The sequence below is a fragment of the Xenopus tropicalis genome, chromosome 2 (assembly GCF_000004195.4).
Source record: "Xenopus tropicalis strain Nigerian chromosome 2, UCB_Xtro_10.0, whole genome shotgun sequence".
In the NCBI taxonomy this organism is placed as follows: Eukaryota; Metazoa; Chordata; class Amphibia; order Anura; family Pipidae; genus Xenopus; species Xenopus tropicalis.
Window position 1 is genome coordinate 43,814,917 of NC_030678.2, and position 15,657 is coordinate 43,830,573.

Sequence of the window (15,657 nt, forward strand, 5' to 3'; positions counted from 1 at the left end):
CATTTAATTATTCTTTATCCTATTAATATCTAGTAAGACATCTTTCCCCATTTCTCCTTTTTCTTAAACAGTCTTCTTCCCCACAGGAATTGCAGAGTGCACCTGCAGCCTGCCCAGTTATTCAGCCACAGGCAGTATTAAATGTATTCATGTGCATTGCAACCTTTCATAATCAGCATATTTTAAGAATCTATATTTTTTGCCCTTTGCCAGTTCATAGTCATGTGCAGTGTATCTCCAGTCCGCTAATGGGGAAGAAAGAATCCATAGGGTTCTGAATCAGATAGTGTAAGTGTTTGGGCTGAATAGAATCAGCATTTTCGCTGCCAGGCATTACCCACTAAATTCAATAGGGGATTGCAAGTGGTTAATTAATGTGACTTATTTGTACAGAAATGCCACCTACAGAGGACATGACACAAAATAAAGTTAACCATATTACTCAGAGACACTTTTGACTGGTTTATTCGCAGTCAGTAAGATGAAAAAGATGTAATGTGACTTGCATTACACATCATTAATCTGGGAGTTATATGGTTATTTTTTTAAGCCTGGTGCCCTCTATAGGGGGCATCTGTTTGTTCAATGTATATATAGGTGGTCTAATAAATTTTAAGTGTAATAAATGCCAAGATTCATTCTTCATTATAATCATCAATAGCAGACACAAAATCCGACAGTGCACCTTTAAAATGAGCAATATGTAATCTGTTTGTCTGAAACTTTCAGAAAAAAAATAGCAGAAAATGGGATTTAAAGCAGGCTTTTAGCTCAACAGACTGATCTTAGCATACGTGATAACAGCGAACAATGTGCGTGTTTCAATATATCTATTAGTGTTTTTAACTCAATTTAAACAAAGAAAGATGAATCCTTAGCTAAAGAGGTCGCTTTGCATGCAGTGTCTCCATGAACCATCTTTTGATTATTTAGAGCTCATGCTGATTTCCATGGATTCCTAAATTCAATGAAATGCACTTGCTGACTGTTCAATCTCTACAATAAGCTATGCCACCCACAATGAGATAGCTTTTTAATTTAACGAAACCAACAATCCCTGCAGAGCAGCACAGTTTCATTCCAAACTGGAGTTGTTCACCAGAATTCAGCATAAAGAACAGAGAAAAGCAATTCTCCAAAAGGTAAAAACATTTTTATAGAAGTCTTCTGCATTTAGAGCCTGTGAAACTCTAAAAAGTCTCATTAGCTTTATTGTCCATGAACCCTTAAAGCACAAACAGTGGCATCTACAAGCAGGACCATGGGACGCTCGCATTTCACATTAACCTGGAAACAGAATCTGTGTTGCTAGCACATAAAAATGTGAGTAAAACATCCGCTGATTGATGCTACAAAACACTATTGGTGAAGCGTAAAAATTGGTCTATGGCCTTGCACAGGAAACTAACCTGTGGACCTCCAGTGGTTAATCGACGACTCTCAGAACCCCCCTGACAGCTGAAAGCTATCCAGGAACAATGAGGAGTGTAGTTAACAACATGCCTAAGCCTGGTTTGGACTGGTAGACTGTTGTTTGATTAAGAGATCACGGAAAACCCCCCCAAAAAGCGGTACCTAACTTCTGAAAGCTGTTTGGTTTTATAATTGTGGGCAGATGGGAAACTCTGTAGACACCTCTCCTATGAAGTACATCACATTTTTTGTCAAAAAAAAAAAAAAAACATACATTGCCCCCCCCCCCCCCATTTTGTGAATGGGGGATACACAAAGATACATAGGATTAAGGAAGAACTATTTCCCAATCAAATGTACTAAGTAGGGACAGCTTTGCCCCTGGAAGATAAACAAATGGTGACCCCTAGTACTGGGGAAAAGTAAAAACTGACCCGTCAACAAACTTTGTTGTTTGTGCCTAAAGATGACTACAGATGATCTAATTTGGTTGGTCATTTTAAATAACAAGTGGGCCAATAATTATATGATTTTAATAAAAAAATTCTTTGGTCCATCTTTTAGGACAAATGAAACAGCAGAAAAATGTCTATCAATGCGCTTGGTTGCATACCCCTGTATGTCTACCTTTACTGATTTCATATACACATTTTATTGGTTCTGAAACCTACCAACTGGCATGGAAACCCATTGCTAGATACTGTAAAGCAAAGTCAGCCTTATCAAGTGAAATGGAAGACAAAACAGTCTTAGCCATTCTAATCACTGCTGGAAGTCTCAGCAATGCAAAAGCAACACAGATGACCCAAAATAACCAAGGACAATGGTGTTTTTGTGACTAAAGAGCATGTAGGTCCTGTGACCATGAGGTACCAGACTTCCTCTTCTGAAACACTGAATCTCTGTGCGGTAACTGAACGAAACAAAGGTCGCATGTGCTGCCTCACTCACCGGTGAGTTGTTTTCCTATTCAGATTTATGCCTATAGCAAACCTATGAATTTTAACATTCTTAAATGTAGTCCTTATAGCTTTCTATTCGTAGGTACATTAATATATCTTCTGACTGCTCATCCAGTCTGCTAAGCTCCCAGAAGAGAAGCTTCTTAAATACCAGACCCTTGACCCAAGCACTGTTCCGTGCTAACTTTATAGGACTTTAAAAACTTCATTTTATTTTTACCTAGCTTAAAAATTCCCCTCCCCAACCATACTGCATTTAAAAAAAAATTTAAAAAAACAAACAAGTTGTTAATTAAGGGATGGATTCTAAATTCTCCTAACAGCAGAGCAAGTTCATTACATGGGCCATCATTCTTTTGATTGATAAATCGGTACCTTAGAGCTCTATTGACAATGGTCCCTTTGCCATCCATATTGTTCGTGTCCCATGAGGACTAGGACTCAAATGTATTTTGTAAGGACTGGTTTCCCCTCAATTTAGACTATGCTGTGTTCGGTTGCACTCAACCAGTTGAAAGTAGGGCCTATACCTATAATAATACGTGCAGAGTTGCAACAGCATAAAAGCAGGAACCTGTCAGTGACGACTTCAACCCTGTAAACATCATTACAGGAATAGGCACTCCATTATGCCTGTATTCCCCAGCTTTCCTTTACTGTTACACTTTTAAATGCTGCCGCTTTTACAGGTATCCTTAAAACTGGAGTGTTCATTTAACATGTATATGTAGCCCAACATTTATATATTTTGTACAGTAAAAACAGAATAAATACACTGACATAAAACACTCACATTTATTATTGTTTGTATTATTATTGTATGTCTTGCTTCTGGGCACAGAAACTATCTGTATACATTAAATAAACCAGGACGTGCACTATTAGTGAATATTACATTAATAGAATGCCATTTTACTGGCCATACTATTAACTCATATACTTTAATTTCTCTGCTCACTTCAGCCATGAATATATACATAGTACAGTTAAAAATGAAGCCATACATTTTAAGGAATTTATCCAGAATGCTCCAGATCTGGGGTTTTCTGAATAAGGGTTGTTTCTATAATTTGGATAACCATACTTTAAATCTTCAAAATAAATAAATAAATAATTTAAACATTAAATAAACAAAATAGGATTGTTTTGCCCCCAATAAGGATTGGTTATATCTTAGTTGGGATCAAGTATAAAGTACTGTTTTATTACTACAGAGAAAGAGAAAATAATATGCACAAATTTGAATTGATTAAAGTGGATTCTATGGGACACGGCTTTTCTGTGATTTGAAGTTTTCTGGATAATGGGTTTCCAACTGCCTCATAACAGCACAAAATACATAGTAAACATTTACAGCAAAGTGATATCATGCCACTGGTCTCCGACAGGTCCATTCAACATATAAACCCTTAAAAGCAGAACACTTGCAGAATGGTAATGATAGTAAATATTGCTCAGAGCGCTTATTACCTAACTGCACTGATATCCTTTTAAAACAACAAAAGCCAAGTCTGAGAGCACAAACACAGGCAGGCAGCGTGTAAAAGTAAACAGAAATCCTTCCCAAATGACAGCTTCGTTGCACAGCCAAATCTCTATTAATATGTTATCAGTCCTTACCCGAAAAGAACGTATTCGCAGACCCCAGAACCTTAACATGGCTACGGAACCATAATGCTAAGACTTTCCTGCACAGACATCTGACAAGTGAAAAAGGAAGGACAAACCCCTGAAGTTCTTGCTGCTACCGGCTGTTCCGGCAATTAGAAAATTTCCTGTGAGGGAAGAGTCAGAGATTGCTGGTTAAGCGAGGCCCAATCCTTTTCCTCTGACGAAAAAAAGGGAGAGAAAAAAACAACTCACAAAAGCTGAAATCATAAAAGGTTATAAGAGAGGAGCAGGGCGGCTAGATGTGCCAGATCTCATATACATGTGCTCTGTGGTTTATAGGCAGATGTTTGGCAGAACACTATCACAAGGCTGACATTAAGCAAATACAGCTAATATTACTGAATAAATGTAAGCAGCAAGGCACTATACCATGATGCCTGATGCACAGAACTATCTAGTGACAGGACAGTAGAAAAATACATTTCTATGCAGCCTAAATATAGTATGTTAAATGCTAATCTCTAATCATGCAAGGTTATTTTTGTTTTTAATTAACAAAATTAAGTATAAAAACAACTTTTATACTATCAATTGGCAATGCCCTTTGAACAACCACAGAAAACACAATGTTTTGTACCAGGATGCTCTCTGCATCACACACACACTTGACAACAGATTATAATTATTTAACAACTGCAGGGAAGAGAAAAGGAAACTTACTGTGAGTGCACCACAAAGCACACAAATGGCATTCTGGATTAAATCCAGAGCTGCAAGTTAAACCATTCTTGGCAAATGCCAGCCTTATGGGAGCAATTATACACTAAGGGGAGGGGGTTAAATGAAGACCATGGAGCAGAAGAATGAGCAGCTTTTAAGATTTTCAAGCCAACTTTATAGTAGTTAAACTAAATTATGATCCTACAACACAGCCTAAAACATTCAGGCAGAATAGGGAAGATGGTGTTCACGAGCAAGTTCCTTTCACAGCTATGCACACAAAGTGACGCAGCCCCAGACAATACTGTTTATTAGGTGCACAATACTTTTTATTTTTTGACAATGTAATGAGATTGGATACGCAATATAAAAGGCACTGGTTCTTTAATCTTTTCCAGCTTGTTTACCTGTATCTAACACACATATATTACCGTATATATGCTACAAACATATGTTAAACTAAGGCAAAATACCTTGTGCTAATATGGCTTACTACCCAAATAGATCACAATCCACAAAAACAGCATGTAGAACTATGGCTTTAGTAGAGTAACTTAATCTTAAGTCAAGTTAGAGCTCTCACGCCAGGCCCTGTAGGGTAGAAATACAGGCTTGTGTAATATATGCAATATATGCAAATGGGCAGCTGTTTGGAAACCCAAACAAACAAATTAGACGCCTTGAGTTTTTCTAACTTCATTTGACTGTTCTATCTGACCTCCACTTGGAGTTACAGATTTATATATGTTTCATGCATGAAAAACAATCTGCCCCATGTGAATTCTACAATTTCCACTGTTCTTCAACATATATGCAAGGTCTAAATCATGCTGGAAGTTGTAGTTTAACCACATATGGGGTTATAAACAGAAAAAAAAAACAATCTATTCATAGATTATTTCCTGTTGATCACAACAGTTTCCTTGTCGGGAAGAGAGGAGAGCAAAAGAACACTGCTCTTGCCTAGTTACAATGTAAGCTATTATGGCAGCTCCTGCAGTGCTAAAAAAAACTAGAATTTAATTTCAGGGCACAAATCCTTGAAAAGCTAAACCTTGATGAGTTTGTACACAAAACTAGACAATGCTGTTGAGAGAGGGTGTTGCATTAATAAATACAAACATGTTGCTCTATATTTGCAATGAGGAAGGTAGAAATGTATTAGGACAAGAAAATCTTTTCTTCCTAAATATTAAACTCTGCATGAAACATTCAAGGACTGAAAATATTCAGAAGATAAATGTACTACAATGAATGCTGAATCAGCAGTGTGGAAACAAGACTATTTCCAGCTCAGCTTAATGGAAGAAGCTGTAGAATGCTGAAATGGTATATTGATTTTTTTTTATTTCTCCACTTACAGCTGTATCGCACAGCACTAAAGAGCTGGTTATTGATGAGAAACATATAAAATTTTAATTTGTAACGGTCTAATAAAGTGCCATCCTTTCCAACCATGATTAGATGGTAACCCTTTTGAGAGAGGTGTCTAAGGACGCATGGGGTTGTGACAAAATAGGGACCAGGGCAACAGTTGTTATTGCCTAAAATATGGTAAAATTTAAAATAAGTCACACAAACCCAAATATATAAGGATTTTGTATGCATGCAGCTATAAAGCATTGGTTTTTGACAGCTGCAACAATGATAATAATAATAGCCACAGATGCCAGTAAGTGGAAGTGCCACAGACATCGCTCAGCAGGAGACTGTCTCCTGGAAATGCTTTAAAGGTGAGCGGAGTGGTTATTAGAATGGGTTTTGCACCCTAGACATTGGGCTTTTTAAAAACACACTTTTTCTTCAATAGCTTACCATCTTTACAGCAGTTTCTATGAAAAGAACCCCCAGAAAGCAATGTTTCCTCTATTTTCTTCTTGGCTGTGTATGCAAAAATTTATGCTCATATCCCAAGTCAAATCAGAAACCAATTTGCTAGTTCAAATAAATATATCACACAATTATAGACACACAGGGCAATCATTTGCGGTAAACCCAATAGGATTGTTTTGGATCCAATAAGGATTAATTATATCTTAGTTGGTATCAAGTACAAGGATCTGTTTTATTATTACAGAGAGAAAAAAGGAAATCAGTTTTAAAATTCTGAATTATTTGAATAAAATGGAGTCTATGGGAGACAGGCTTTCCGTAATTCGGAGCTTTCTGGATAACAGGTTTCTAGATAAGGGTGCCCATACCTGTACCACTAAATGATCAACATTGTCTATTTTTGTAGCTGTACTACTAGTAGCCCTGTGTGCCTTCACCCTTACAAACGGAAGCCCCAAGAAACTTGCATGAGAGAGCTTTTGCTTCTTTACTTTGAATATGTTAAGAATATGCAATCATGTCAGGTTTATATTACATGCAATTGTTACTACATAAAATGGGAAACAGAGGTAATTTTATGTAATAGGTATGGGACCCCTTACCCAGAAAGCTACAAATTACAGGAAGGGATCTACCATTGTCTACCACAGACACCATTGTGAACACATAATTCTAATTTTTTTTCATCCTTCTTCTCTGTAATAAAACAGTCTTAACTTAGCTGCACCAATCCACAATGGTGGCAAAAACAATCTCCCCGCAATGCCATCCCACCGGCTAGAATGTAAATCGCAGGTGGGATGGCATACGCAGCGCTGCGATTTGCCGAAGCAATCTCAACCGACTAATCTCCCTGTGTGTCACTGCCCTTAAAGATTTTAAAGGGGTTGTTCACCTTTAAATTAACTTTTAGTATGATATAGAGAGTGATATTCTGAGACAATTTACAATTGGTCTTCAAACTATCGTGTGGTTTTTGAAAGATTTTTGTGCAGCCGCTCTCCAAGTCGGAATTACAGAAGCTGGTTGGTAGTGTCCAAATTACCCTAGCAACCAAGCAGTGGTGTGAGCAATTGGAATATGAATAGAAAAATAAGAAATACAATATAATAAAAATAAAATTGTAGCCTCACGGAGAAATAGTTTTCTTGATTTCTGGGAAAGTGACCCCCCATTTAAAGCTTAAAAGAGTTGGAAGAAGGCGGCAAATAATTCAAAAAGTATATAAAAAAAATGACACCAACTGAAAAGTTGCTAAAAATTGCTCATTCTATAACCTTTGGATAACCTGACAGTTAATTACCCTTTTAAGGTATGGGGATCCAAATTACAGAACAATCCCTTATTCAAAAACCCTCAACCATTCCAGATAACAGATCCTATATGTGTACTTAGAATTATGATACATTATTAAGTACGACTGATAAAACATCACAAAGCATGATAAATATATCTCTTGTTCTTATACAGTACTAGACTGGAAATCATGACTACGGGGAAGAAAAAAAGTCTTTCCGCAATATGTGGCAAGATGCCAAAACCAACCCATGACAGGATATATACATTACCACACAAAGGACTGAGATTTCTATACAGAATTTGTGAAATAAGCAGTTATCTACTGCATGACTCAAATAACTTGTGAGGCTGTCATATACATCATTTTATATCTCTCTGCAGCAGAGAGAGACAACCTGACACAGCTTTAGCAAACAGAGATGTATTTTGCAACATGCAAAAAAATATTCAAAACTGAAGATCCAGGCTTGAGGGAATACACTTCGCAAAGGAAACGGACATAGATAAGGCAAAACCAGCTCCTAGAGTGTCACACATCATAAGACTCTCTTTGCTAATGGATAGAATTTCTATAGCTATATGGTCCACTGTAGAGTGCAAGCTCTGCAAACCAGTCTCTAAGAACTAAACTTGAGGTAGTGTGCTTCTTCCAAATATCTTTTTTTTTATCAAAATATTTCCAAATCTATATATCCAGTGATAAACAAATTAAGGATAGGACAGTATTTGTGATTCACCTTGATCAGGATTCAAAAGGCACCAAGGAAGGACACTATAAAACCCAGGGCTGTGGAGTCGGTAGATAAATTTTCCGACTCAGACTCCTTAGTTTCTGATACTTCTGACTCCTACTCCACCACTCTGACTCCTCTGTTTTTAATATACTAATGAATGTTATACATTCATTGAAGGAAAGGAAGGAGACATACATGTCATTTAACCACAGAACTACTGGCTCTGCATTGGGCTTTATTCTTATAGCAGAGAAGTAATTAATTATGACTGTTTGTGAATTGGGACATCTAAACTTAGTAGGAGTCGGAGTCGGTTCATTTTTTGCAGACTCCGACTCCAGGTACCCCAAATTGCCTCCGACTCCTCGACTCAGACTCCACAGCCCTGATAAAACCTACAGCATAAATGCCAAGTATTCCATTTGAGGGCCATACAATGAAATCCAGTTACATGTGACCTTTATCCTTTATAAAGGTTTCTGTAAATAACACAGAAGTAGAAAACAATAAGGCTGCTATGAGTGTCCATGTAGGTTTTGGGTGATTGAATGTATGCAAGAATGGTCTTCTAGTTGCATTAGGCCAGTCACTAGTGTTTCACTAAAGAAGCCACAAGCCAGTAAATTTCAGTCTTGGTAATACAGGTATAGTTTCTCTATTACCCAGAAAACCCATTAAAGTATCCAGAAAGCTCCCAAACACAGCATTGCAATATTTCATTTTAAGGACAAGGAAAGTGGGATTACCTGGGGAATATTAATAGGTTATGCCTGCCTGTCTGCAATTCCCCCCCCCCATCAACCATTCATAGTTTAAATAATTAAGATAACTAAGAAGAAGTTTGTAAAAAGAGCATACGCTCTGCTGGCCAGCTTACATACTGTACTAAACATACATATTGCAGATTGAATATGATAAACACAATCTCTAACTTTGTAACATGCATTTTCTTGCTCCCTTAACACACTGTTGGGGACCTGGCACTATGAATTCAAATCAGTCGCCTCCTCCTCACGCCCCTAACGTTGTGGTGAAAATTAAACCGGTAGAAGCTGGAAAGAGAACTACTATACACAGCACTCTGTGGTCGTGGGGTCTGCTGTATGGTAAATTACATTTTATTTTATGTGTTGCAATATAAAGGTGCCATAAAGCACAAGGCACCTTAAAGGTGAATGCAAGTCAAAATTTAAAAAGCATATTGCCAAATAGTTCTCCTATTGTTTAGTAAAAACGCCACACTTTTGGCTCACCTAATCAAATATTTACTCAGTCACACTTACTTCACATTTTCTAGAAAAGGCAGCCATCTCTAAAAAGGTATTCTCCCTTCCTTTCCCTCCTTGCTTCATACTGCACATGTGTTTCATTCCCTCCCCCCCTCCCCTCTGCCAGATCCGCTTCTGATTGGCTGGTGGGCATGTGCAGCTCAGAACAGGAGACAGGATCAAGTTACACACATGCTCAGAGAATAGGAAGGCTGCCGCTGGCAGCCTACAGGAAGGGGAGAGAGATTTCAGTGATGTCACTGTAGTCTTCACACTGCTGTAGGCTGCCAGCACCATATCTAAGAGAAGCAAGCAGGGATCTGGCAATTTACATATGCAGTAAGTACTTAAAAAGAATGCCTTTAGACTTACTTTTAATTTATATTAACCTTCCATTCAAAATAGGCCCTGGCATTACAAGTACACAGAGGTCCAAATAGTCCCCCCCCCCCCCCCCAGCCCAATAAATAGTGACTTTCAATGGCATCTTACAGCAGCCCCTCTGGCACTTGCCGGAATCCACAGATTGCCAGTCCAGGCCTGGTGGTATTTTAAGAAAAACTGGAATGGGTCTTTAATTCTGTGGGTTTTAAATTACCGTAACTTTTTGTATATGACGCTCTCTAGTGTGGGATGTAAGCTGTTTGTAACCTGGTTGCTAAGTTCCAAGTAATAAAACAACAATAAAATTCTAGTCCCAAAAAGGTTCTGCCTTCTGGTTGCTGGGCATAACTAACTCTGAATGGGCCTAATGATGTGGGAGATGCTGTACGTTTGGGACAATATTCAGGAATTTCATAAAAACTGATTTTAGCATGTTCACTTGGTTTGTTTGGTGTTGAAAAGGCATTTAAATTTAAATCATAATATAAAAACATTATATGATATTGGGAAATTACATTTAGGGGGCATTTTTGGCTTAACTAGTGAATAATGTTTATTTCTGGTGGGGTGCTTTGAATACTCAGTCGGAAATCTCCACGTTTTGGTGCATTATATATTGATGGGTCCACAAATAAATAATGTAAAATGTGGGAAAACTAAAAAACAGGGTATGAAAAATTGAAGTTTCACCGAATACATATTTGGTAATGGCACTCTTATGGAAAAATGGGGCTCTCTAGACATATAATAGAATACATTTCAGATTACATTATGAAAAAAGGGTTATTTAAAATTTAAATTATTGTCTCCTGTCACTATATTATGCTCTATCCTAAACATAAAAAGAAAAACACACAAAGATTTGTGGGCAAGAACTAATTATGGATGACTGGTGTTATACAATAACATTTGATTTTAAATGGTCTCTAAATTCTGTGTTACTGCCAACAATAAGGGTTGCATAAAAATAAACATGTAAAGTCTGACAGTCATAAATAACAAACACTAATTTAAGTAGCAAATGATTGATATGTTTGTCTGCTTTATCCCAACAAATTTTACAAATCCATGCTTCTACTGTCTGCTTTGTATAAACAAATGAACATTATATACAAATATTTGCTATAAAATCAAAACAGATTCAAACACACTGTCCTGAAACTGAGCAACTAACAGATACTGCTGTGCAGAATATGGTTTCAGGCAAAGCAAATTTATGGTAATTTACATTAGTTGTTCAGTAATAGCACAGAGAATGGGAATGCAATTGTAGGTAAGACTGGAAAGCATGTTGCAACTCTGCTTAACATCTATAAAGATTGTCATTCATCCAGGTCATTATATACAGTATCTAGTAGAATTAAGTCTAAAACAACTGGACTTTTCCTAGTTTTCTTGAAAACATTTCACAACTCAACTCATTTTGTGGGTTAGATAAAGTCTGACCCACAACATTGCTAAGAAGAGGATAGTGAACAGTAGCTTTCAAAGACTGCAGAAATGTTTTAATTATTTATATTTAGAAAGCTTCTTATCACCATAGTTCACCTTTCACAACTTATTCCTAGATGCAACCAGCACACTCATGCTTTAGGGTGAAGACACACAGAGCTACTAGTAACAGCTACTTTTCCATGGCTACTAAATGCCAGAAAATACCCTGCCATAGACGATTTCTGAGAATTGCCTCTTCTAAACACACACAGAGAAACAATTATCAGTAAATGATCAGCATTGTCTATTTTTGTAGCTATTTTTGTAGCTGCTACTAGTAGCTCCGTGTGTCTTCACCCTTAAGCTGCTGGAAGATTTCAAGTAGTGTATAGCCAATGTAGCAGTACATATGGTAAATTGTTGATTCTATGCTACAGTACAACTATGTACTGTGGATAATGGTTGGTTTGTCGCTTGGGCAGGATTGAAAATTTCAAATGTTGGTGCACCCTCTGTTTGCAAAAAAAGATTTTTGAATCATTTTATTATTTATACCTGTGTCAGTACCCTTTGAATGTGCAAGCCAGCATCTTTACTTTTGAATTCCCTCTGTAATGCTATAATGCTCAACCACACAAGAAAACTCTTGGAGCAAAACCTCAATTCACCAGAGGTTATAAATGTCAGTGTCTTAAGGTGGCCATACACGCACCGATATTATCGTACGAAACCTCGTTTCGTACGATAATCGGTGCGTGTATGGTATGTCAGCGAGCCGACCGATGTCGCAGGAAGCTGCTGAAATCGGTCGGCTCGTCGATCGGCCAGGTTAGAAAATTTTGATCGGGCGCCATAGAAGGCGCCTGACCAAAATTCTCCCTTCAGAGCTGAATCGGCAGAAGGAGGTAGAAATCCTATTGTTTCTACCTCCTTACCTGCCGATTCAGCCCTGAATGGTGTGTGGCGGATCTGACGATGTTTCGTGCGACCGATGGTCGTACGAAACATCGTCGGATCGCCACGTGTATGGCCAGCTTTAGCATGCTCTCTTTGTTTAGAATTCCAAATCTCTAAGATAACAGAGCGTTTTGGATAAATTCCCAGCTCTGGAATCTTCCCTGGAACATTCTTTGCTAGAAGAAATGCACAATTGCCAGCTTCATGCATCTACAGGTGCTGTAATACAGTACTTTAAATTAGCATGTGCTGTAAACACATGTAAATATGTTATCATTTTTATTTATACACATCATTTAACAGCAGCAGCCATGAGGAATGAAATACACCTAATGTTTGGAGACAATGGGGTATTTTATATCACTTTAAAACATCACTCGTATGACCCTGCTTAGTGTGTATCCAAACACAACTTAAATCTTAGTCCTACTACATTAAATGGGAAATACTGCGGAAAAAAAACAAGAAGGAATGTGATAAAAATGTGTTTTGGGCAAATTTACTGAATTTTCTCCAAAAACCCTACTACCTAGCCCATTCACAGCCACTTTCTGCTGCCTCCTTTCCCAGGCTGTGCAGTGGGAGCTGGCAGCACCCAATCAGCAGCTAGGCTGACCTGTGTGTGAAGGCAGGGATGTGATTGACTATCCCCCCTCCTACTGTGCTTCTTGACAAGGACTGTTACAATAATGCCACCACTCTTTTAAGGGCTCTGGCACACGGGGAGATTAGTCGCCCGCGACAAATCTCCCTTGTCACGGGCGACTAATCTCCCCGAACTACCATCCCACCGGCGAAAATGTAAGTCGCCTGTGGGATGGCACACGTTGCGCAGGCGATTTCGGCTGCGTGTGCCAGCCCACCGGAGACTTACATTTTAGCCGGTGGGATGGTAGTTCGGGGAGATTAGTCGCCTGTGACAAGGGAGATTTGTCGCGGGCGACTAATTTCCCTGTGTGCCACAGCCCTAAAACAGGCAGGGACTATGAAAAGAGGTCATTTCTAAAGATAATGATGATTTGTGACCAAGACTGAAACCAGCACTATATAGTATTTATTATTGCCTAAAACACTGGGAAGGGTGGGCAGTAATGATATATATGTCTTTTTTGAAGGCTTTGACAATCATACGCCATTTGTAGTGCGTTAATAGTTGCCTAAGCTCATAATCAATAGTTAAATTGCTGATAAAAATGTAGATACAGCATATGCTGTAGCCCAAAAGTATTCTAAGAAATTTGTGAGAGATAATTTGACATAATGGGCAAGCAAGCACAGCTTCTAACAAAGGGTGGCCAGCAATACATTTCTGAGTATGGGACCGATATATAAAAGAATTCACATAACTGAACTATATTATGTAAGGCTTAGCTGAGCTTTCATAAATGTCTCGCTCTTTCACTGCAGGGCACACTGTGATTATGTACTAGTAGTAAAGAAATGACATCTTCACAACTAATGAACTTTCCATGTTCACACATGTTCATACACAATAGGAAGCAGAATCTGGCATCCCACTGAGGATACCACAGTAGGACATTCATTTAGAATGAAAAATTTACAAGAGGAAAAGAAGAAACTTAAGAAAATAGTGTTAACAGGTCTTAAAGGAATCTATCTAAAAACGTTTTTTGCATAGTGAATAAAAATAGAAGGGCACTTTCCAAAATACATTAATTAAAATGTTCCAGAGTTTAAGTTATTTGTGTTATTGCTATTGAAAGCAGTATCTGTCTGGCTGTTGGCACTCACTGCACTGCTGCCTCCGACTCCTGTAACAATGTTGCAAACCAGCTGATAATCTGACCCAATAGAGAGAAAGTAAATGCTGCTTTCAGTAGTCATTACATTTACAAACAACATTAAGGACATTAAAAATTGTAACAAGTATATTTTAATGTGTTTGTAAATATCTATTTAAAATTACAAAAAAAATATATATATTTTTATTGCGCAAAAGTTTTTTGGTAAAGGAGCCGCTTTAAATGGGTGGTTCACCTTTAAGTTAACTTTTACTATATTATAAAAAGGCCAAAAGTAGCTTTTCAATTTATTATTTGGTTTTCATAGTTTTTTTTTTTTTTTTTTATTATTTGCCCTTTTCCTTTAACTCTTTGCAGCTTTCAAATGGGGGTCAATGACCCCTGAGCAAAAAACTATTGCTCTGTGATGCTACAGTTTAATTGTTATAGCTACTTTATATTACTTATCTTTCTATTCAGGTCCTCTCCTATTTATATAAAAGTCGTTCATTCAAGCCATACCCTGGTTGCCAAGGTAATTTGGATCCTAGCAACCAAATAGCTGCTGAAACTCCAAGATGGAGATCTGCCGAACAAACTGAAATAATTAAAAAACCGACAAATAATAAAAAATTAAGACCAATTGTAAATTTTCTCATAATATTACTCTCTACATCAGTGATCCCCAACCAGTTGCTTGTGAGGAAAACGTTGCTCCCCAACCCCTTGGAAGTTACTTTCCGTGGCCTTAAAGCAGGGGCTCATTTTTGAAGTTCTGGTAAAGAGGCAAGTTCTGGTGGCTTAAAAACCAAGAATAATGCCAAACAGAGCCTTCTGTAGGCTGCCAGTCCAGATGGGAGCTATTAAAGGAGAAGGAAAGGCTAATAAAGAGTTAATCTCAATCTGCAGGCATACCTTCAGTTCTCTCAATAGTGCCCTTAAGTCTCCCCATATTTCACCTGTTCAGAAGATCTGACGCCAAACAGGTAGAAAAAACGCTGAGCTGGGTAAAGAGGATTCCCATAATGCATGGCTCCTGCACTGACTATGTGACCGGAACACTGTAGGCGGCGCATGCGCTTTGCTGATTTTCATTGACAGAAGCAGGCGCGCTCCCCTCCGTTCCCCTTCACTGAGACACACAGGAACACAGAACAGGAAAGCAGAACAGCCGAAAGGACAGGTGAGCACAGGTGTGTGGTGACCTGGGGGGGGGGGGGGGATTGCGAGCGCAGGTGTTTGGAAATCCAAGATGGCGGCCGTGATAGACTACACATACTGTGAAGTTAAAAGGAAATTT

General features: G+C 38.1%; 1 protein-coding gene across 4 annotated transcripts in view; it reads right to left on the reverse strand.

Moving 5' to 3' along the window:
• The window catches only part of rps6ka3 (ribosomal protein S6 kinase A3), a 56,951-nt gene that overhangs the window by 22,385 nt on the left and 18,909 nt on the right, over positions 1-15,657 (reverse strand). The window contains exon 1 of one of the 4 annotated variants that reach the window (XM_031896746.1): positions 3,996-4,091. The exons of the other annotated variants lie outside the window; for them this stretch is intronic. Within the exon in view, the coding sequence (XP_031752606.1) occupies positions 3,996-4,034 (39 nt within the window). The 5' untranslated portion in view covers positions 4,035-4,091. Of the gene's footprint in view, positions 1-3,995; positions 4,092-15,657 lie in introns of those variants that run through there. 4 annotated transcript variants of the gene reach the window in all.